The sequence below is a fragment of the Artemia franciscana genome, unplaced genomic scaffold, assembly GCF_032884065.1.
Source record: "Artemia franciscana unplaced genomic scaffold, ASM3288406v1 PGA_scaffold_62, whole genome shotgun sequence".
In the NCBI taxonomy this organism is placed as follows: Eukaryota; Metazoa; Arthropoda; class Branchiopoda; order Anostraca; family Artemiidae; genus Artemia; species Artemia franciscana.
This window is the reverse complement of record NW_027062701.1, coordinates 755,852-780,983: the sequence shown is the minus strand read 5'-3', so window position 1 is coordinate 780,983 and position 25,132 is coordinate 755,852. Positions and strand designations below refer to the sequence as shown.

Genomic DNA, 25,132 nt, shown 5'->3' with positions numbered 1-25,132 from the left:
GCTCTTTACTTTTGTATGATAATAAATTGTGGAATTTTACGTGGGGAGTGATTCGTCCCGGGAGAGAATATGCTGGCCCCCCTTCTATGAATATCTTTACTACTCAATGACCCTCATATCTTTACTACTCCTTCCCTTTTGCCAAATAAATCAACGACAGAATCGTTATATACAATTGTGGATATTATCCCGATGAGTCTTAGTGTCCAGCCTTCTTTATTTTTGTTTAAGGTTAGATTAAGCTCCGAACGTTGCTCATTCAGTGCTTTAAAAATTAAAAAAAATATTTTGGTGAAAGATGGTGTCCTGTATTTATTATTTTTGTTGTTTTGTGATTGTTTGGATATGATCTTTCTGCACTCCATGCCCACTGTGTCCTGTTAGTTGGTATTATTATGTTAGTATTGTCTCGAATGGACGTGTGTTGGTAATAGATTGGAGTGGTATGTCAACGTTATTTTTTTTTAATAAGAAATACAGGCAAGAATAGTTGTGTTTGTTTCTGTGATATGATGTTTTGTTTTTTTTTTTCTCGTTGGTATACGAGCTCCGCTCCCCGCCGACGGAAAAGTGTATAAAATTCTATAATTTGTTGCTATTATAATAAAGAACCTTGAACCTTGAAAAAAATGACGTCGCCTTACCAGTACAACACTCCTCAAAAAGCATTTTTAAATGCAGACACCAAATATAAAAACGAATTACATCAGAAAAATATTCAGAAAGTGGTTTCCCTGTCAAATCCCTCCTTTAGAAATTTCTCATGAGTGAGTGGTAAGGTCAACTCAATGAATTGCATATATTTAGGACTAGTAGAAACAGATTTCTTGTTGCTTAAAAATCAAAGAATCAGGTTTCTTTAGATTGAAATTTGGGAACTTTAGGTCTAGAGACAGGCAAGGCAGAAAATTATTTTTTCTTTCCAAATTAACCTAAACACAAAAAATTTGGTCGAATATAATAATCGCGATCGATCACACGCTCAATCAATTCCCGCTCTTATAGTGATCTACTCGGCTTTTATGTACTTTCAGTGTTTACAAATTAGGTTGGCAAACGAATATGCCAATGTTGCGTACTAATAAAATTCAAGTGCGCACCCTTGAGGCTAGGCTAGAAACGCACCTTTTCAATGGAATGGAAAACCACTCACATATTCAAATTAAACGGGCCAACACATTGAGAAAACACAAACATCAAAAACCACCTTCATTCCACTCTAATTTAGTACATTAACACGTCAAACAGAACCAAGGTTGCCACTGCAAGATTCTTCTGTGGTAAGGTTAACCTTTTTTAGGGTTAGAGTGCTGAATCTGCAGGTTCCGGTTCTTAATTTTTTTTTTTTTTTTTTTTTTTTTTTTTTTTTTTTTTTTTTAACGCTTACTCCCAACTTCTAAAAATATGTACGTGCATCGTTATGTACCTGTTCAGAAAAGTGCTATATCATATTTGAACTTTGTCTAGTTAATAGCCTATTGGGATGATAAGTTAAGAAATTATTATAAATTAAACTTCATGTGTAGGTAAGCTACTGGTAATAGACATGAAACATTGTAATAAACCATTTAGTATCAAAAGTCGGTCAAATTATAAAAATATATTGTTTTTCAGTTAAAGAATCTAAAACTCAATATTTTTCATCTTCCAAATCCAATTGGACGGTACCCGAACCCACCGCCGTAAGGACTGTATCCGCCTCCGAATCCAGGTCTGTAGCCATAACCTCCAAATCCAGGTCTGTAGCCATAACCACCAAATCCAGGTCGGTATCCGCCTCCGAATCCTGGTCTGTAGCCTCCTCCCAGTAAGCCTCCTCCAAGTAAGCCTCCCCCAAGGCCACCAAGCAGACCTCCTAAGCCAAGTATTCTTGAGCTGGCCTCTTCGTCTTCTTGGGCTTCCACTTGGTCTGTATCATTTTCTTGGAATTCTATTTGATCTGCAGCACCTTGTTGGCTTTCTATTTGAGGCAAAGCTCCTTGTTGGTCTTCCAGTTGAGGTGTATCTCCTTTTTGGGCTATCGGTTCAGCTGCAGCATCTTGTTGGCTTTTTATTGGAGTTGTAGCTCCTTGTTGAGCTTCTGGTTGAACTGTATCTACTCGTTGGCCTTCTAGTTGAGCTGTAGCAACAGTTATAATTGTGAAAGAAAGGAGCACCTGTAAAACAAATAAAGTTACTCATTTGCTTTGTTATCAAATGTTTCGTGGTAATGAACTGTAACTATGGAGTGACACGATCATTAGTAGCTGAAATCTAAGAAACATAGTTTTGATAACAGTAGATAGATCAAGAGAATCAAATTTTTATACTGATTCAAAATTTATGAAGTTCATTGAGTTTAATGCTACCCATCATAAGTCATGAGCCTGAGGAAATTTGCCTAAGTTTGGAAAAAGGGGTTAACACCCCCGAAACATCAAGCGACCTTAATGAAAATCGCACCGTCAGATTCAGCACATCAAAGAACCCCACTGTAGATGTTTTTAGATCCTATATATAAAAATGTGGAATTTTGCCAGAATAAAGATCATTATTTGTTTGGTTTGTTTGTTTTTCCCAGGAGCGATCATATCGACCCAGTGATCCTAGAAATTCGACAGAGGGCTGATTTGATACGAAATAAAAAGCTCTACTGCGCTATTCCAAACCGATTGGAGGGCAGCCAGAACACCTTTCATGCCCCTTTTCCCCTAAAGTCGTCCGATTAGATTTTTTTTTTAGTTAGCCATTTTGCTCATCATCGTTGAAAGATCCACTATGCCTTTTGGAATTATTTGAACCTCTCCCCCCCAGTCCCTGTGAAAAGAGGCTTTAAGTTGCGAAATTTACAAATCTTTTACGTGTCATATGTCTTATTAGGAAGTGAAAAGACATTTTGGGGGTATTTCCACGTTGAGAGTTTTCCGTTGGAGAAAATTTGAGGGTCGTAGCTTTCCAGGCAAATTCTACACTTGTTGACTTTGCTAGAATTCCTATACGAAATTCTTTTTATTTATCTTACTTTGTCTTTGCCGACTCAATTTAACATGTAGAGATGTTCTGGGAGAAATTTCTAACGGGGTTGGAATCGTCTGGAGGATTTTTTCATGGGGGAGAATTTTCCACCGGAGACATTCTCCATGGGGGAATTTTCTGCAGGAGCAACTTTCCTCTGGGGGCAAGGGAATTTCCGAGAAAAATTTTCCACGGAGGATAGATTTCCGACTGACGACATGATTTGAAAAACGATCAGATATTAAATCCTTTTTCAATTGAAAGTATGACAAGGAGACTTCATCAGGCGGAATCGTCCGCAAGAAATTTTCCCGGGAGATCTTGAGCCACAGTCGAATAGTCCGGGGAATTTTCCGGGAAGATATTTTATGTGAGAGGATCTTTATTTAGATACATTTTCTCTAATTTATCCATGGAAGGGAGGGAATTATTCATGGAGGGGAGCTGGATTTTCTGGCATTACTTGAAGAACGGTCAGAAACCAAATTTTAAAAACATGTTTTTCAACTGAAAGTAAGGAGTGACATTAAGACTCAAAACGAACAGAAATTATTCTGTATATGAGAGGGTTGCCCTCTCCCCATTACCTCACTCTTTAGGCTAAAGTTTGATCTTTAAAACGACTTCTTAAACACAAGGTCCATTTAATTAGAGTAAGAAGCTTTTTTTAAAGTCCTAAAATACTAGCGTGAATAGTGAGATATTGAGGAGGGGTGACCCTCTTGTGTACAGAATAAAATCTGTTTGCTTTATATTTAAATAGAATAATCAGTCGAAAAAAAATTTGTTTTTTTATTTATTTCTCTCTTTTATGTCCAAGAGAAAGTAAAAAATTTATATATAGTAATTTCTGAATTTGGTTAAAATTTTGAGGTATAGGAGAGAACTTCCTTGGAAGCTGCTATTTCAAAAGTGCTATAATGAGGGATTATCAAGCAAAACTTCTTTACCTATATTTTTGCCATAGTATCTCATGTTGGTGGCAAAATTGACTTGAGTCTGAAAATAACTAAAAAACCGAAGGGTGAAAAAGATATTCTAGAGATCAGCTTCCAATCCAGTATATTTTTGGAAGCATGTTCTAGAATACAATATAAAATCGTTTTCTTATAATTGTATTTCTCTCCCTTCATTATGAGTTAGAATACTGCATACAACTAAAAATATTTTGTGTAATTCTGCTTCTACTTCTTTTTAAAACTGACATTTGCCCTTTTATTATGGAAATATTTCCTCCTCGTTTTCTTGGGTGCTTTATTCACTTGTTTACTTTTATTTTGAAGAGAGAAAAAAAATTCTGATGACGACAGTTTTGTTTTTTGATTGGTTGTTTTTACTTTAGAAATATCTCGTTGTAGCACAATCTGTTAGAACTGTATTTCTAACGGAAGCTGCCGTAAGAAATGCCTTAAGAGTCATTTGTAAAAAGACCAGCAACAACGTGGATGGCCCCTCACTCATGTGTTACCTATATAAATAGGTAATATATTCTTGAAACCCTTTCAAGAAGTGGTGCAATTAATTATTCACTCTGTAGTCAAAATAGTAGCAGGACTGATAGCACTGCTGCCAAATAGAGCCTACTTGGGAACTTTTTTGAAGTGATTGCCAATTGAATTCTTACTATTGATCTATTTCAAAAGAGAATTTTGCTTTAAAAGCAGCATCTTTGGTGCATTTTTATTTGATGCTTTTTTGCATGTTTTTGCTTTTATGGCTGCGTTATTTTATACCAGACATCTGGTAACATTGGCTGCAGTCGTCTGCATAGATATTTTTTCAGAAAGTGTTTCGGATGTTTTGTCTGTATAAAACGTCTTCAACGTTAAGAAACAAAGATAAAAGCTAGAATAACCTAAATTCAAATAAAATTCAAAACCAATAAATAATAATTAACCAAGACATGATTTTAGGTTATTTTAGTTTTTATCTTTGCTTATTAGCGTTGAAGACGCCTTGTTTTATACAGGCGCAATATCTGCGTCGCTCTATTTTGTCTTTCTTCTACTGGCCATAGTCCCGTTTGTTTTCTTCATCTTGGGATTTCTCTCTCTCTCTCTCTCTTTTCTTGATACGAAATTAATAAAACTGTTAAATACTAAATTTAGAGAATTCATTGAAAAATAAGTTATATAATTTTGGAAGCGTGTTAGATGACCAAATTTAGAATTAACTTGTCCGTTAATTTAATGTCCATGAAATATGAAAAGTATTTAAGAGTCTTGTATCAGTCAGTACGAAAAGTATTCAGAGGGTCTTGACGGGGAGGGATTTAATGCTCAAAACGTTCACAAGAGTGTATTCAACAACTTCCCAAGTTTCTTGGTGATCCGATGAACGCAGCGTTGCCGCCCTTTGTGATTTATCGCTATTTCTAGTTATTTTCTTCTGGTTAGTGATTTATAGTGATTTTTGTTCTAAAACTAGTCATTTTTTCCTAAATCTAGGGATTTTTCAAAATATAGCGCGTCGATTCATAATCCAATCGAATAAATCATACAGTTCCTAATATGTTCCAGATTAGTATTTATGCAAATATACCGCCTTTGAAACTTCCGATTTTCCACCATACCATATGTCCATATCAGATATAGACCTCAGAGTGTTATCATCAAGATAATAGGCGAACCTAGTTATTCGCAAAATTGCAAAAATTTTCTATACTTTCTGTTTCACAACATTTGATCAGGTTTTTTCTTCATGTTTATGTTTTTTTTTTTTTCTCCATAATCTGTCAGTTTTAAAAAAGATTTTCTTCTGTAAGGGAGTCATTGAAAAATAAGAAGGTAGGTATAGATTAAATATAATTTTCTAAATAAAAAAAGAAATAATTGAATAAGAAAATAGGACTTAGGGCTTTCTATAATAGGATTTATATATTAAATCGATTGTAGTCTGATGATTGAAGCTGGTTGGGAGTAAGGGGGGTATCTATTCTGGGAATTGTCTGATGGTTTTAATATTTACTTTTAATATCTAATTGAAACTTCAATAATTCTCTAAATTCTCTTATTTGTAATTGAAACACCTAATAAGTGCAGTTAGCCTATTCTTTAAGTTTTTGGATTTATCTGCTAACATATCAAACGGTTTATGGTAACAAACTGTAAGAATGGAGAGACAACAGTAACTTAAGCTAGAACAAATTTTGGTATTAATCGATATATCATCAGCTTATTATGTTGATTCCAAATATGTAAGAGTTATTAAGCTTAGTTTTACACATAAAGGGCTAAGAAGCTGCGAAAATTTGCCTGAAAGAGGGAGGAAACACTCACTAAATGCCAAAGAATCTTAATCAAGATTGAACCATTATATTTGGCGTATCAGAGAACCCTAATGTAGAGGTTTTAAGACCGTATCTGCAAAAGTGTTGAATTTTGTATTATTTGCCAGGAGAAAAATCACGGATGCGTGTTAATTTGTTTGTTTTTTCCCCCAGGGACGATCGTATCGAACCAACAGTCCTAGAACACCGGGAGAGGGGTCATTTGAGCGGAAATTAAAATTGTTGGTGTCTGTTTTATTTGCAATACAGATCGGACGGCTACTAGCCCCCCTCCCACCTCCGTTTTTTCTCAGAAATTGTTTGACCAAAAGTTTGAAATAGCCTTTTCGTTTAGCATAGTTGAAAGGTTCCAAAACTATACCTTTAGATTTAAACTGACCCACGGAGGCCCTGAGGATAGGTTTGGGGATGAAAGTATGCTAGAGATAATTTGCTAAGGATAATGAGGATAATGTACAATCTATGAAAACTTGCTTCACAGCCACAAAGATAAATAACGGGTGACAGAATGCATATAAATTGGGTTATATATTTGAACATTAAGGGGGTGGGGTAAGGTTAGGTCAAGTTAGGCTAGGTTACTTTACCCCCCACACCCCGTAATCTGCAAATATATAGCCCAAATTATATTATTATAATAGAATATAATTATAATGTAATTGTATTATTAAATATAAACTAAAATATTATATTTTCATTATATTTTAGCATTTTTCATTAGGATTAACATAACTTTACTTCTTGGGTTTGTTCTGTTACCACTTTTTTTTATTAGAGAAGCAATAGGACCGATGCTTATCGAAATTAATCTCAAAAATAAAGTTTTTTGAGAGAAGTAAAGAGCGAAGTTGAAACTTAAAACGAACAAAAATTATTGCTCCACAGTCCATATATATATATCAATAAAGCTAGTACAAATAAACCAAATAATCATATTTCCCTACGTTTGTAGGATTATAGAAAACTAGAGCTTTACTGAAAACACAGAAACCAAGTATAAAAAACAAGAATGTTGATTTATTAGTTAAAAGGTAGCATGTAGCCTGACAACAACAAACTCCCAGCATCCTTACCTCAGTGCTGAGGTAAGGATGCTGGGAGTGTTTTGAAAAATTTTTAATTTTAGTTTTATTGGTTTTATCCTGTTGCAAATTTCTTCTTCTTATATATTTTTGCATTGCTGAGGACGGCCCTTGGAATAGGGCCGAAATATTCATTCTAATTTGTTTCCCACTGTCTTGAGAAATTCCCTATTGTTCTTCTTGTTTTTGGTGTTTGTGATGGTAAGGCATTGCGGTCTTCGTCACTATTTTTAGTTAAATTCATTCAAACAAAACAGAACTAAATAATTAAATACAAGTTTTCAAAGCTAATCGTGCTTTTTTGGCAGCTAGCCTCAAAGGCGTTTTTGTAAGTGATTAAATAAAAAAAAGTTTTTTTGAACTAAAAGTAAGGAGCGACATTTAAAATTAAAACGAACGGAAATTACTCCGTATATGAAAAGGGCTCTTCCTCCTCAACGCCCCGCTCTTTACGCTAAAGTTTGACTCTTTCTCTGTACTCTACTTTTTAAAATAGCAAAAACTCATATATTTAAAATCAGCATTAAAATGCAATTCTTTTGATGTAACTATTCATATCAAAATTCCATTTTTTAGAGTTTTTGTTACTATTGAGCCGGGTCGCTCCTTACTGTAGTTCGTTACCACGAACTGTTTGATTCAATGCTATTTATAAATTGGTTTAGTAAATGTTTTGTTAGATCATTTTAATTAAATTTGAGTATAAATAATTTTGTGAATACTCCCCCCAAGTCCCTATTTAAAGAAATATTATTATCAATTTTGAGACTATTTTCGATTGATTCTCGAACCACCTGTTTTATCTCCAAATCATTACTAATAAGAGAAGATTTTTTTAGAAAATAATGTGTGGAGGCATTATTAATTATATGGCAAGCTCAAGCAGAATCAAAGGAGTTATTAGAACTATTAGAAATTAGTACTTCGTCCGTGTCAAAGCAGAATCAAAGGAGTTATTAGAACTATTAGAAATGAGTACTTCGTCCGTGTCTTCTTTATGCTGGTGTAGCCGTTTTCAGTCAGAATCTAGAAAAACGACGTTTTCCAAAATATTCCTGGTAATCAAATGGGATTGGATATCGATAGGTACCCCCCTCCCTAATCGACCTTCTGAATTTATCTGAATGTTCACCAAGAGTTTAAAGTATGGGTGTAAAAGCATATTGTTCTAGCCTTCATGCACAATCCCTCCATCTACCCGAAGATCCACTGCCTCTCCTTCGTAAGGGCTGATGTACAATTATACACCATTATACATTATACACCATTATACAATTATACAATTATCAACCCCAAAATAAAAGCGTAGTTAAATGATTTCTTTAAAGAAACGTTTAAATTGACTTCTTTTTTTTTGTATGGACTAAGTACACCTTTGAGAACGAACGTGCCACCGCTCAATATTGCAGTATCTGAAACTGAAAAGCTCAATGCATAGTTTTTCGATAAATTTAAATTGATTCCCTATATAGTGTTTTCATTCCATGGCTTTTCGATATCCTTTGGGGTAAAATTTGTGTTTTATGCAACAAAATAGCATTCTTCGGCACGGTCTTATCTGCTAATTAGAAAGGTCAATAGAAGGTTCTGTATTGTACAACGTGTCGTTCTAATTACATTAGCAAACTTGAGGATTATATATATTATAAAATTTTCTAGAATTTCTTGAATAATGTTATAAACTTACGGCTAATAATGAGAAAAAACTCATTTATTGTTAAAAAATTTAGTGAAAGATTCGCCTTCTTAACCATCCACAATAATGGCAGTGTCATTTAATACCCCAGTGAATGCTCACCCCTATCGTCACAGTTGACTCCTACTCCCCTCCCCCCTCCTTCTGCTTGGTTATAGCCCCAAGCTATGTATAGAAGTTTCTTTTTTTTTAAATTGGGATCAGATTTGTCATAAAAAACGTGTGAAAAAAAGTGTAAACTAACAAACCAGAAAACTATTGTTTATAGCCTAGATCCAGGCATTCGGGGGGGGGGGGGGGGTGAGACACAATTGTGGTGATGGTGATTATCGTATTTAGAAGACCGTTGAATGGAGGTTAAGAAAGGGTCTTCCACAGAGGCTACAAAAAAAGACGATCTTTTAGAATTAGGTAAAAGTGGAGTTTATGTTTTGTTCTAGACTGAACACTATAATAACAAAATTCTCGTTATTACATTCGTTAAATTTACATTTTTAGAATTTTACAAAATCGCTTCCAGTCTAAGTTCACTCCAATCACCTTCCTAATGCATGGAATCCTAATCCTTGGTTTTTGTTCAAATTCTTTTTCATATTTCGTGTGTTTAGTTTTTTTTTGTCGTATATTTATTTATCATCAAGAGTTGGTTCTTAGCTATTTACTTACTGTTGCTTCTTACTAAATTACTCACTTGCCAATTAATTACTGCTGGTTCTTAACGCCAATTAAAAAAAAAAAAAAACAATAAGCCGATTTCGGCTATAGCCTAGGACTATACCTAGGTGTTAGGGGTGGGAGGCTAGGATGCAGTTAAACGGGTTATGACGCTGAAAGTGCAATAAATTTTCTGTAGGCTCTGAAGTAAGAATTTTGTTATTGTATTGTTTAGCTCAGGGTAGGATATAAACTCTATGTGTCCTCATTGGTCTCCCGATCAAAATGAATTAAGTGAATTTGATACAGAGTTAATATACTATGCAAGTTTTCTTTTTTCATTTTACCTTAATTATATGTCCGATTATCATTTCGTTTTTCTTAAGCATAAATAGCACGTTGTATTTCAAATTTTATACAACAACTAACTGAAATTTTCATTTTTAAGTACTTTTAAGTTTAAAAGATGGTTCATTAGCCTTTGATCTGCAGGTTGTTAAAAAATTATCTTCTTGTCTTGTCTACGATCAAACCAGTCGGAATTTCCACGCTATAATACCCCAAAACAAGTTGTTCGTCCACTTCGCTTCCGCGTTGTTACTCAAAGGTGGTTAGGGTTATTGCGTGTGCCCAAAGTCCAATTTGCACATTTGTCATCTGAAAAAGCACATTCTGAATCATTTTATTTATTTACTAGCTACAATGCTGATGATTTTTTTTTTTTTTTAGCTTGACAGATTAGTTCGTTGTGAAGAATTGTAGAAAGGAGCGACCCGGCTCAGTAGTGACCGAAACTCTAAAAAACATAATTTTGATACCAATAGATACATCAAAAGAGTCGAATTTTTATTCTTATTTTAAATATATAAGTTTCATCAAACTTATTTTTACCCATCAAAGGTTACGCGCCTGAGAAAATTTGCCTTTTATTCGAAAAAAGGAGGAAACACTCCCTAAAATTCAGAGATTCTTAATCAAAATCACACCGTCAGGTTGAGCATATCAGAGAATTCTAATGTAGAAGTTTCAAGCTCCTATCTGCAAAAATGTAGAATTTTGTATTTTTTGTCAGTAGAAAGATCACGGACGCGTTTTTATTTGTTTTTTTCCTGGTGTGATCGTATCGACCCAGTGGTCCTAGAATGTCGTGAGAGGGCTTGTTGTTACGGAAATTAAAAGTTCTAGCGTCCTTTAAAGTGACAAAAAATTGTAGGGGAACTAGGCCCCCTCCCATGCTCATTTTTCGTCAAAGTCACCGGATCAAAATTTTGAGATAGCCATTTTGTTCAGCATAGTCGAAAAATTTAATAGAGAAAAATTTACAGCATAGTTGAAAAATAAAATTTAATCTATTAATCATGTATTAAATTAAAAATTTAATTTAAACTGCCTCAAATCCGAAACTGCCTCAAGCTGCCTGAAATAGTTACATTTTAAACTGTATTTAACATAAAATATCAGAAATCTCATCTGTTCTCATTCAAATCTTGATACATCTATTGTTCCCTGACTTAGTTTTTTTTTATTGAAAATGAACTTTGGGTTAATTTAATAAGTCACCATACAGAGACCAACTAATTATGTTTCTATTAGAAACAATTTATTTACATTACATGCTATGCATTTTAACCAATCTTGGGAATTACACTGCAATATTCATACAATATATATCTTTATAAGCCTAATTACCAAATAGGTGGCTGAAATGCTACGCATTGTTTACTGTTGTCAACAACAAACAAATGTTGACAAAATATGTTGACATAATATAATAACATAATAACACATGTTGACAAATATTAGTAAACATGCTCTGCATGTTTACCAATATTTTAAAATTACAGTGTAACATTTTTTTTTCTTCTCTTGTAGACTCTACTATACTTCTTGATTATTGGCAAACCCTACTTACAGGCTAGACAAGCAAAAAGTTCAAAGGATCAGAAATTGAGGGTTCAAGCTGCCTTAAATAGTTAAATTTGAAATTGAATTTCAAATAAAATGCAAGAAATCTCCTTTGCTCTCATTCAACTCTTTCTCACAGCTAATATTTTGGAATTATATCGTAATATTTTTTTGCATCCTACTCTTGATGACTCCACTACTCTTTTGATCGCTGACAAGACCTACTTACAGGCTACACAAGCACAAAGTTTAAAAGAAACAGGAAAAATTTCTTGATCGCATGGTTCAATTTTGAATATAGCAAAATAGCAGCTTGATTTCCATCTATATTCACTATGGATACCAATGCCTTACAGTCCTAGAAGCTCTACTCATTAGATTATTTTGTATTCATTGTGTTGCGAGAGCAACAATTTGGTTTTGTCTCGTTTTTATGGCACTTGGTATTAACCAAGTGACATATAGCAGTCGCCAATTCTGTCGGTCTGTCGGTCTGTCTGTCGGTCCCGGTTTTGCTACTTTAGGCACTTCCAGGTAAGCTAGGACGATGAAATTTGGCAAGCGTATCAGGGACCGGACAAGATTAAATTAGAAATAGTCGTTTTCCCGATTTGACCATCTGGGGGGGGAGTGGGGGCCCGGTTAATTCGCAAAAAATAGAAAAAATGAAGTATTTTTAACTTATCAGCGGGTGATTGGATCTTAATGAAATTTGATGTTTGGAATGATATTGTGTCTCAGAGCTCTTATTTTAAATCCCGACCGGAACTGATGACATTGGGGGAAGTTGGAGGGGGAAAACCTAAAGTCCCGGTTTTGCTACTTTAGGCACTTCCAGGTAAGCTAGGACGATGAAATTTGGCAAGCGTATCAGGGACCGGACCAGATTAAATTAGAAATAGTCGTTTTCCCGATTTTACCATCTGGGGGGGGGAGTGGGGGCCGGTTAATTCGGAAAAAATAGAAAAAATGAAGTATTTTTAACTTATGAGCGGGTGATTGGATCTTAATGAAATTTGATGTTTAGAATGATATTGTGTCTCAGAGCTCTTATTTTAAATCCCGACTGGGTCTGATGACATTGGGGGGAGTTGGAGGGGGGAAACCTAAAATCTTGGAAAACACTTAGAGTGGAGGGATCGGGATGAAACTTGATGGGAAAAATAAGCGCAAGTCCCAGATACATGATTGACATAATCGGAACTGATTTGCTCTCTTTGGGGTAGTTGGGGGGGGGAGTAATTCTTAAAAATTAGAAAAATGAGGTATTTTCAACTTACGAACGGGTGATCGGATCTCAATGAAATTTGATGTTTAGAAGGATATCGTGTCTTAGAGCTCTTATTTTAAATCCCGACCGGATCTGGTGATGGGGACGGGGAGTTGGGAGGGGGAAACCTAAAACTTGGAAAACACTTAGAGTGGAGGGATCGGGATGAAACATGGTGGGAAAAATAAACACAAGTCCTAGATAGATGATTGACATAAACGGAACGGATCCGCTCTCTTTTGGGTAGTTGGGGGGGGGGGGTATTTCTGAAAAATAAAAAAAAATGAGGTATTTTTAACTTACGAACGGGTGATCGGATCTCAATGAAATTTGATATTTAGAAGGATATCGTGGCTCAGAGCTCTTATTTTAAACCCGACCGGATCTGGTGACTTTGGAGGGGGAGTTGGGAGGGAGAAACCTAAAAATTGGAAAACACTTAGAGTGGAGGGATCGGGATGAAACTTGGTGGAAAAAAACACGAGTCCTAGATACATGATTGACATAACCAGAACGGATCCGCTCTCTTTGGGGTAGTTGGGGGGGGTTAATTCTGAAAAATTAGAAAAAATGAGGTATTTTTAACTTACGAACGGGTGATTGGATCTCCATGAAATTTGATTTTTAGAAGGATATCGTGTCTCCAAGCTCTTAATTTAAATTCTGACCGGATCTGGTGACATTGGGGGAAGTTTGGGGTGGGGAAACCTAAAATGATGGGAAACGCTTAGATTGGAGGGATTGGGATGAAACTTGGTTGGAAAAATAAGCAGAAGTCTTGCATACGTGATTTACATAATTGGAACGGATCCGCTCAATTGTGGGGGGGGGATAATTCTGAAAAATAAGAAAAATGACGTATTTTTAACTTACGAAGGAGTGATCGGATCTTCATGAAACTTCATATTTAGAAGGACCTCGAAACTCCGATATCTTATTTTAAATCTCAACCGGATCAAGCGTAGTTGGGGGGACCGGAAATCTTAGAAAATACTTAAAGCGGTGAGATCAGGATGAAACTGGATGGGAAGAATAGAAACCTGTCTAAGATACGTGACTGACATAACTGGACCGGATCCGCTCTCTTTGGTGGAATTGGGGGGGGGGGGGTAATATTGAAAATTGAGGTATTTGTAACTTACGAAAGGGTGACCAGATCTTAATGAAATTTGATATTTAGAAGGATCTTGTGCTCTAAAGTTCTAATTTCAAATTCCGACCAGATCCTGTGACATTCGGGGGAGTTGGAGGGGGGAACCGGAATTCTTGGAAAACATGAAAATTGGAGTATTTATATCTTACGAATAGATGATCGGATCGTAATGAAATTTGATTTTTAGAAGGAATTCATGTGTCAGAGCTCTTATTTCAAATCCCGACCAGATCTTTTGACATTGTGGGGATTTGGAGGGGGAAATCTTGGAAAAACACTTGGAGTGTAGGAATCGGGATGAAGCTTGGTGGATAGAATAAACAAATGTCCTTGATACGTGATTGACAGAATCGTACTGGATTCGCTCTCTTTGGGGGAGTTGGGGGGAGAGGTTCAGTGATTTGGCGAGTTCGGTGCTTCTGGACGTGCTAGGGCGATGAAAATTGGTAGGCGTGTCAGGGAGCTGCACAATTTGACTTGATAAAGTCGTTTTCCCAGATTCGACCATCTGGGGGGCAAAAGGGAGAGGATAAATTAGAAAAAATTAGGTATTTATAACTTACGAGTGGGTGATCGGATCTTAATGAATTTTGATATTTAGAAGGACTTTCTGACTCAGAGCTCTTATTTCAAATCTTGACCGGCATTAAGCCTCTTATTTTCCTTTTTAAATCAATCTATTGATTCATAGAATTTTGTTAGAGCTCATACCATATGATCTCTTGGCTCTTAGCTCTTCTCGCCTCGTCACAAGTGCCATATGAGCTCTTAGCTCTTGTTTCTTCTTTTTTTTCTATGCCACCGATCTCAGCTTATTCCTGGAAACTTGTAAGGGTCTAACCTGTGCGGTTTTTACGGAAAGTGTGGACCTCAGGCTGGATTGATGAATATGGCATTACATTTTGGAAAGTTCCGCAGAACTCTTGCCTGGGGACAAAAAGGATGGTTTTCGCTTGTCCCCGAGCCAGAGACTATGGTGTGGGAAGTGAAGTGGAGTTATATAACCTATGTCAGTGAGGAGTATCTGAAGTTGTGCAGCCAAGCTTTCGTTTCATCAAACCATGTTTCTGCTTTCGAGTGGAAAGCTCCGTTCTAGCAGGCAAGCAGGCAGGCACCAATTTCAAATTGAAGATGGACTAAAATCTATAAGCGTTAAATAAATGTGGCAGTTACCCGGCCCCACAGGCAATATATCTTCTTTGAGTGATAAATAGAAAAATTTACAGAAACAAAAAAGCGGCATTTTCCCACGAGTCCGAAAGTGCTGCCGTGATTTCGGCTGGGTTTATCATTTGTTTTTTCAGACTTGGGATTGAGGTAAAGAAATGTTATCAGATGTACCTCTTAAACTTTAAAGTTTGAAAGTTTCAAGGGGTTGACAACTTCGGTAGTAGGGTACACACTGAAACCAAAAATAGGCCGATACCAATTGTGAGATAAGTAGAGGACTTGTAAGCAACAGTCGACTGTCAGCTCATAATCATCTTCCGCAATGAGGGGTTTGCAAATTTTGCTATTTGGTGCACCTATTATTTGTTTCCAGTGTATTTGAAGGTAAGACCGAGTTGGTTCCAGTGGTAAGACATGTAGGGGACTTGTAAATAATAATCGTCTGTTAGGCTACAATCATCTTCAGTGAAGAGGGGTCTGTAACTTTTGCTAGTTGGTGTAGCCTACCCATACTCACTCCTAGTGCATATCGTTGTTAGAAACCGGACTAGCTTCAATAATCAAATATCTTTGAAAAGGTTTTATTATGAAAAGACATTCAATTGAGTAAAAAGTAAAAAACTGGTAGTTGCTAAAATATTTGTATATATTTAAACAAAGGATTACAACAGTTCAAAAACCTTAAAAAAGAAAACCTTTTTGAACGCAACCAGTTATATAATGTCAGTAGGGAAGCCCAAAAAACGAAAATTTGCAATTATTACAAAGATGATTCTCTATTTTGGCAAGGGATTACAACAATTCAAAAACCTTGAAAAAAGAAAACCAAAAGTTTGAAGCATAGTAGCCTACATATTGTTCTTAGAAATCGGACTAGCTTCAATAATCAAATATATTTGAAAAGACATTAATTTGCGTAAGCAGCAAAAAACTGGTAATTGCAAAAATATTTGTATATATTTTAACAAAGTATTACAACGATTCAAAAACCTTAAAAACGAAAACCAAAAGTTTGAAGCATAGTGGCCTACATATTGTTCTTAGAAATCGGACTAGCTTCAATAATCAAATATATTCGAAAAGACATTAAATTGCGTAAACAGCAAAAAACTGGTAATCGCAAAAATATTTGTATAAATTTTAACAAGGTATTACAACAATTCAAAAACCTTAAAAACGAAAACCAAGAGTTCTTAGTAGAAATCGTTGGTAGAAATTGGACTTGCTTTAATAATCAAATATCTTTGAAAACAATCAATTATCTTTGAAAACCCTCTTAAGTATGAAAAGACATTAAATTGTGTGAAGAGCCAAAACTATTAATTAAAAAAATATTTGTATATATTTTAACAAAGTATTACAACAATTCAAAAACCTTAAAAACGAAAACCAAAAGTTTGAAGCATAGTGGCCTACATATTGTTCTTAGAAATCGGACTAGCTTCAATAATCAAATATATTTGAAAAGACATTAAATTGCGTAAGCAGCAAAAAACTGGTAATTGCAAAAATATTTGTATATATTTTAACAAAGTATTACAACAATTCAAAAACCTTAAAAACGAAAACCAAAAGTTTGAAGCATACTGGCCTACATATTGTTCTTAGAAATCGGACTAGCTTCAATAATCAAATATATTTGAAAAGACATTAAATTGCGTAAGCAGCAAAAAAACTAGTAATTGCAAAAATATTTGTATATATTTTAACAAAGTATTACAACAATTCAAAAACCTTAAAAACGAAAACCAAAAGTTTGAAAAGATCTTTGAAAAGACTGTAGTATGAAAAGACAACAAATTGTCTCAAATTGTCTGCGGTTAGAAGACAAGCGACAATGAGAATCCATATGTAGATGCCTGCCGCGTGCCGAGTGCCGGGGTGAGGCGGCATTATAGAATTAAAATAGAAATAACACAATAACAGAAATAGAAACGACACAATAAACACCAGGAAGCTAAAAGGCTCAAATTGTTTGTGATTATATGACAAGTCACAATGAAATGACAAACATTGGCATTTAGCTAATGCATGTGATCAGCGTTTCAAGGTAAAACACATCTCAAAACCCGGAGATCTCACATCTCTCAACAAGTAGAAGGTGTACTTGAAAGAATGCTAGATCAAAATATATTGACGCTGCACCCTGTCTAACTTTATGGTAAAAAAAATCTATTTCTATAAATCACCCCCTTTGATTTCAGTAAAAATACTGTTTCTATTGATATTATCAAAGAATAATTTCTTTGTCAAACTTAACCATTAACATTTTCAATGGAAATGATAGTTTTATTTAGATGTAGCACTGAACTCCTAATCATATGAAATAATTATTTTTTGGTTATCCTCCTCCCCTGAAGTGTCAGTGGTGGGGGAAAAAAACAAGGAAAACATTGATCGTCACATCGTTTAAAGGCCCGGTGACACAGTACATCAATCCAATAGTTACTTGTGGAGTGGTACAGGGAATTCCACTCGCTTTTGTAAAATTTTTTGTTCCACTCAGCATCCGGTTTTTATGACACTTGCGTGACATAAAGCGATCGCAAATTCTGTCGGTCTGTCGGTCTGTCTGTCGGTCCCGGTTTTGCTAGTTTAGGCACTTCCAGATAAGCTACGACGCTGAAATTTGGCAAGCGTGTCAGGGACCAGACCAGGTTTAATTAGAAAGATCGTTTTCCCGATTCGACCATCTGGATGGGAGTGGGGGACGGTTAATTCGGAAAATTAGAAAAAATGAGGTATTACGAGCGGGTAATCGGATCTTAATGAAATTTGATATTTAGAAGGATATTGTGTCTCAGAGCTCTTGGTGACATTGGGGGGGGGTTGTAAAGGGAAACCTAAAATCTTGGAAAACGCTTAGAGTGGAGGGATCGGAATGAAACCTGGTGGGCAAAATAAGTACAAGTCCTAGATACTTGATTGATATAACCAGAACGTATCCACTCTTTGGGGGAGTTGGGGGGGGGGCTAATTCTGAAAAATAAGAAAAAATGAGGTATTTTAACTTACGAAGTAGTGATCGGATCTTAATGGAATTTCATATTTAGTAGGACCTCGTCACTCAGATCTCTTATTTTAAATCCCGATCGGATCCAGTGTCATTGGGGGAGTTGGGGGGACCGGAAATCTTGGGAAAGGCTTAGAGTGGATAGATCAGGATGAAACTTGGTCGGAAGAATAAGCACAATTCCAAGATACGTGACTGACATAACCGGAACGGATCCGCTATCTCTGGGAGAGTTGGAAGGGGGGACTAAATCGGAAAAATTAGAAAGAATGAGGCATTTGTAACTTACGAATGGGTGATCAGATCTTAATAAAATTTGATATTTAGAAGGATCTTGTGCTTCAGAGCTCTTATTTTAAGTCCTGACCAGATCTGGTGACATTGGGGGGAGTTGGAGGGGGAAACCGGAAATCTTGGAAAACATGAAAATTGAGTTATCTTTGTCTCACGAATGGGTGATCGGATCTTAATGAAACTTGATTTATAGAAAGATCTTATGTCTCAGATGCTCCATTTTCAATTCGAATCGGATCCGAGAACATAGGGGGTGTTTCATGAAAAAAAAAACCTTTAGGGGCTTACTATGCCATGTATATTGCATACATAACTTGTTTTTTTATTGAATTTCAATCTTGTCAGTATCGATTTAAATAAGTCACGTTAAACAGCCATTAAAAGATATCGTCAAGACTCCCGACTGTCTGATTTTTCACCATTTTTTTTTTTTTTTTTAATCACTTCATAAATCCGATGCCCTTTTTGCCAAACTTGTTTAAGCTAAAAAGGAACTAGTTGTTATAACTAGCGCCTTGTGAAGCGGCTTGAGGAATTTTGGGAAAATGTTGGATGAAGCCCAGAGGTACTTTGAGCTTGTATTTTCGAAATTTCATTTCACGAGTCCAAATTGCTTGTATAAATTCAATTTCTTTTAAGGTATTTGAGATGATTCAACAACAGTCTCCAAAGCTACCTTCATGGCTGACTGAAATAAACAAAATACCTCCATTTTATAAAGCTATATACGACTTATGTAAATCTCCTAATGGTTTTGCGGATACTCCTCGTATATATGAGCTACTTGTATCATCAGGTCTTGGGCAGGATGTTCTTAGATGTATCTGGAGTATTGCGAATAAATGTGTTCCTGGGTATCTCATGGAAATTGAGCTGTATATTGCCCTTGCATTGGTGTCAGTTGCACAGGTACTATTTCTTCTATTCTTTTAGTCCTAAATCCTAATACGTAAGTGCAAGTAGGAAAATATATCCCTCCCATGAGATTAACACCGTCAATGAACACATAGGTCACAATTCATCAACATGAAATTTTTTATAATACAGTAAAAAAGACAATCAAAACAGCAGAACCTTATTTAATGCAATGAGATTGACTTTCAATCCATCAATCAATTTATTTAAAGGAAACAGAGAAAAATTGCGAAACTTTAGACCTCCACAAAGGCTCTTTGGCCTGTGAGAACTGCCATGCAAATCAAAATGAATAAATTAAACAAATTGAACAGGAAAAATAGAGGGGAAAAGGAGAAGGGAGGAGAAAACTAACTCTCGAGATATGAGAGATGGTCAATTAGCTCTTTTTTAAATTGTCCATAAGAATGACATAGCCGAATACTAACTGGTAGGGAATTTCGTGTGGAGGTACAACATAAGACTGGATTAATATCTGATCTTATGGTTTTTGGTTTTTTGAGTGAAAATGTCAATGTCATTTCGGAGGAAAACATATTTAAAAAAAACAAGTTTTTCAACTGAAAGAAAGTTGCAACATTAAAACTTAAAACAAATAGAAATCATTACGTATATGAAGGGGGTTCCCACTCCTCAATGCCTTGCTCTTTACGCTAAAGTGCTTTAGTATTCATAAAAAAGCTTCTTATTGTTTTAATTAAACGACTGTTGTGTTTCAGGAGTTGTTCTTAAAGTATTGGTATAAAATTCAAACTTTAGCGTAAAGAGTGAGGTGCTGAGGAGGGGACAATCCCCTTCATATACGTAATAATATCTGTTTGTTTTAAGTTTTAATGTTGCTCCTTACTTTCAGTTGAAAAACTTGTTAATCTGATTGTTTTTTAAATAATTCCAGGATATCTGGCCCCACGTTCTCGGAGAAATCCCCCTCCCTAAGGAAATATCCTCAAGACAAGTCAATCCTGGGGAGAATTTACCCGGACAATTACCCTTAACGACTCCACGCGTAAAATTGAGACGGAAAAAAGAAAGCAAGACAAATAAAAAGAATTTGTATAGTAATTATGGCAAATTCCCCCAGTGTATAATTTCTCCTTACAAGTTCACCCCTTGGGAACTTTCTTCCTCATGGAAAATTCCCCCGTGGAAAACACCCCAGCCAAAACTTCGTTCCCACCCTCACTCAAAAATGTATGCATACTTCCCAATATCAAATACTATGTGTAAATAATGGGTAAATTTTATAACTTTAAGACCTTTTCCCTTGGGCTGTGGGGAGGAGGAGGGTCATGTTATGTCCAGCTATGAGGAACAAAATGGCTATCTCAAGATTTTGATTGGACGATTTTGGAAAAAGTGTGGGGGAGGGAGCCTAGTTGCCCCCTGATCTTTTTTGTCACTTAAAAGGGGCTCTAGAACTTTTAATTTTCATCTGAATGAGCCTCTGACGACGTTCTAGGACCAATGGGTCGATACGATCCCCCTTGGAAAAAAATAAACAAACAAATAAACATGCATCCTAATATTTCTTCTGGCAAAAAATACAAAATTCCGTATTTTTGCAGATAGGAAATTGAAACCTCTGCAATAGGGTTCTCTGATACGCTGAATCTGATAGTGTGATTTTGATGTGGATTCTATAACTCACATTGGGTGTTTCCCCCTTTTTTGAAAATCAGGCAAATGTTCTTAGGCTTGTAGCCTTTGATGGGTAAAATTAAACCTAATGAAACTTATGTATTTGAAATCAGCATAATAATCCAATTATTTTGATATATCTATGGGTATCAAAATCCCGTTTTTTAGAGTTTTGGTCACTATTGAGCCAGGTCGCTCATTACTTAGAGTTCGTTACCACGAACTGTTTGAAAGAAACACAATATTCCTTTCGTTGTTCAGAATTTAAAAGATACAATTATTTGAACAAGTTAGGGAGGAGTTTATGAAAGTACTTAAAAATGAAACAGGAGGAAAGAAAAGTGTATGAGGATTGACCAACCAATAAATTCATGCTCAGCTGGCCTGTCACTTCAGATACTAATTTAATTGCTCTGCTATATTTTGAAAACAGGGAAGGTAAAAGAAAAGAATGTTTATACCCATACTGTTGGACAGTAGTGCATATAATGATGAATGAGAGAGTGAAAGAGGATCTTTATTATTAAACCATGGAAGTAATGAAAAAGCTTCCGAAGAGCTCCTAGGTTTCTCAAAAGCTTAAGTTTCCCAAGAGCACAATGATGTTTGAAAGAAAGATTTTTACCTTAAATTACATTAAATCGCATTTACAGCGAGATAAGGTGTCCAATAAAATACCCAGGAATCAAACATGTCTATCAGGGGGACGAGTTATATAACCATAAATGGTAGAAATAAATAGTTTGAACCAAAGGACAAGAACTACATGATTTGGAAAAAATAAGTATACTAGATTTAGATAGATTTGTGGAAGATGATTTGCATCAAACCAAGCAAAGGTTCTTTCTATAACAGAATACATTTTCTTGATAAGGGAAAAATCCTTAATTTTCTAAACACCCAAGATTACTATCATCTGCAAATGCAAATAGTACTAGGTCTTGAACTGTTTACTAGGTGGCAATACCTCAGCAACTTTGTTTAGTTTGTTTAGATACAGCAATGAAAAGATCATTAATGAATATAAGGAATAAAACAGGTCCTAGGATAGACCCTTGAGGGACACCAACATCAACAAGGAATTGATCAGAAGGGTCGATACTGATAGACCTTTCAGATAAAGAAATTTCAAACCAATGATAATTGTTTCCCCGTATCCCTATGTGTTCCATTTTGGATAGTATGTGATACGCTGTCAAACGCTTTTCTGACATCAAAGAAAATTGCAACTGGAATTCTACCCTAATCAAGTGCCTTGTGAATGAACTTAAGCAAGGGCGAAAACCAAACTGATTATAATGGATTTTTTTTGTATCAAGAAACGACAAACGTCTAGTGTACATACATTTCTCAAAATTTTGCTAAAGGCTGATAAAAGACAAATTGGCCGATAATTAGAAGGATTATCTCTAAAACCATCCTTATGGAGAACAACTAATCCGGCAGATTTTAGGCCACTAGGAAAAGTTCCACTCAAAAATGATAAGTTCACACGACTGATGACAGGAGATAGAATACAGGGTAATATAAACTTTAAAGTTTTGACAAGAATTTGGTCAGGTCCACAAGAGGAATATCCTATTAGTTCAGAGACGAATTTCTGGACTTCAAACTCGGAAGAAGGATCCAAAGTCATCGATTTTTGACAAGAAGGACCGAAGTAATTTTTGACGTCACTGGTAGAAGAAGCACTAATCAAAATATCTTCAGAAATTGATTTCCCTATGGATGCAAAGTAAAAGCAAAATTCATCCATTATGACCTTACTATTAGTTATTACTGCCTCTTAGAAATTAATTTATTTGGCAAGTTATTTCTTTTGGAATTGGGGTGAAGAACTGTGTCTATACGTTGCCAGGTTTTTCTCATATCCTTCCCGAATTTGGAAAGCATCTGGGACCAATAAATATACTTGGCTTTACAAATTAAAGAACTCAATAAATTTCAATATTTTTATGCTCTTCGATATGATTATGAGAGTTAGAGGACTTGAATGCCTTCCACAAACAAATCTTTGTTTTTGTACTGTTAAGAAGAGTTGCAGTCATCCAAGCGGTATGAGGAACTAAACGCCTGGAGTTTTTAGAAGCTGAGGCTACACAGCAACTATTAACAAAGGCATCTTTGATCAGATCATAAAATTGATTTAAAAGACTATCAGCAGACAGACTTGAGTCTGTGAGAAACTCCCATTAGGTAGCAGACAATCGAAATTTAAGCTGTTCAAGTTGATGCTGTTGGGAACGGAATGGTAAATTACAAGGAGTGGAAGGAATTGAAGGTAGACTAGATATTAAATAATTTATAATACATAGAACGTGCTTAGAGATGTCAGACATGATAATACAGCTCAAATTAGGCATTAAAGTAGAAAAAATATTGTCAATTAATTAGACAGATGTGTCAGTAACTCTACTAGAAATAGTGATGCAATGAAGCATATAAAAGGATAAAGCAGAGGATAAAAAGCCATTTGAAGTTATAAATGAATTTTGTTAACAGGTCAATATTGAAGTCTCCTAAGAGAATAATTTCATAATTACTTCTGCATATTTCGGACATAACCTTGTCAAAAATTCCTAGGAAAGAAGGAATTAACCCACTTGGTGGGCGGTGTATTTCACCGATGATAGTTTTCTTGTTGTCAATAAAAATTTCAATGAAAACAGCCTCAAAAATTCCATCCAAATGCTTACACAGATCACTACGCAAAGTATAATCTAGGTAATCAGCAATATAAAATATTAAGCCACATTTTTTTCTCTAATCTATTTACAAACTCCAAGTTATATCCGCAAATATCTAAAAGCATATTAGTGCCCTTGTGAAGGAATGTTTTACAGAGTCCAATAATCTGAGGAGAAGAATTAGATATGAGAGACTTCATATTATTCAGAGAAGAACAGAGACCTTGAATGTTTAAATGAAGAACTGAGAAATTAATACCAGAATTCACATTTTTGGCCATGTCATATCTACAGTAGAATTACTAGTCAAAGAAGAGATATTAGGTGGGGTCCCAGATGAGTCATCAATCTAATCTAAAACATAAAAAGGAGTCTTCTTGAGAAGACTCCTCTTTAGAAGTCCTCTCAGACTAACTCCTTGAGGTAACTCCATTCCCATTCAATTTAAATTACTTGAGCAAGTAATTTAAATTGAATGGGAATGGAGTTACCATAACTAAAGTGATCATCATCAATATCTGTTATTTATAAGACTTTCGCATGGGTAGTACTGATGTGTTTCTTTGTTTTGTTTATATATTTTTTCTGGGATCGTCATATAGAGTGTTCCCACGAATTTTTTGTAAATCTGTACTGATAGCGCCAAGTTTGTGTGCTGAACATCGAAAATTGTCACTTACGGGTGCCATTTCTGAAATGGAAAGAATTAAAAGAAAAAAAACGATTAGTCCCTCTTAGAACGATTTTGTATTAAAGAAAATTGCTGAAATTGACGAAGGATATACAGAGTGTATGTATGTATATCGACTGGATATATAGACGAACTGTCAAATGCGGCAGTTTGGCATTGTTGCATGAAGCTAAAAATTGAGGTCTTCGTAATTTTATCTTGGAATATTAATGCATAATATGATAGCTGTGTCGTTAACTCAGATGGTTGGACTCTCCGCTTACCATGGAGTTGTCTTGAGATCGAAGTCCGTCAACATTTTATATATTTTTTTATTATTATTACAAAAAGAAATATTCGACTAAGGCGTAATCAACTTTTCCCGGAGTAAACGAATTCTTACAGGCTTTCAAGACAATTTAACTTTAACCAAGTGTTGTAAAGTTAATACTGAGCCCTACAAAAGAGTTCAATTTTTAACTAATGCTTAGAAAAATATTTCAACCAAAAATGTATCACTAAAAATATTACAATTTTTTTTTTAATGTATGTATTGTGATCAAAGCAGGCTAATGTTTGGTTATTTGTTCTTTGCCACTTTTCAGGTAGCTACTCCTGATAATTCGCCCTTGGCTTCACAGAATTATTGGGTAAAAGCTTTACAGAATTCTTGTCTATAATGGCTAAAAGGCATAAATTTGT

The 25,132-nt window shown here is 35.3% G+C and overlaps 2 protein-coding genes across 2 annotated transcripts in view; one reads left to right on the top strand and one right to left on the bottom strand.

The window, feature by feature from the left end:
* The window catches only part of LOC136042093 (uncharacterized), a 51,865-nt gene that overhangs the window by 9,587 nt on the left and 17,146 nt on the right, over positions 1 to 25,132 (top strand). Inside the window, exon 2 of the mRNA XM_065726992.1 lies at positions 19,160 to 19,429. Within this exon, the coding sequence (XP_065583064.1) occupies positions 19,169 to 19,429 (261 nt within the window). The 5' untranslated portion in view covers positions 19,160 to 19,168. The remainder of the gene's footprint in view (positions 1 to 19,159; positions 19,430 to 25,132) is intronic.
* Positions 1,553 to 10,167, bottom strand: LOC136042094 (uncharacterized). Its single transcript, XM_065726993.1, has 2 exons — positions 10,063 to 10,167; positions 1,553 to 2,156 (listed from the first exon to the last, which is right to left on the bottom strand). The coding sequence occupies exons 1-2, from the start codon at positions 10,102 to 10,104 to the stop codon at positions 1,641 to 1,643; spliced, it is 558 nt and encodes a 185-aa protein (XP_065583065.1). The 5' UTR covers positions 10,105 to 10,167; the 3' UTR covers positions 1,553 to 1,640.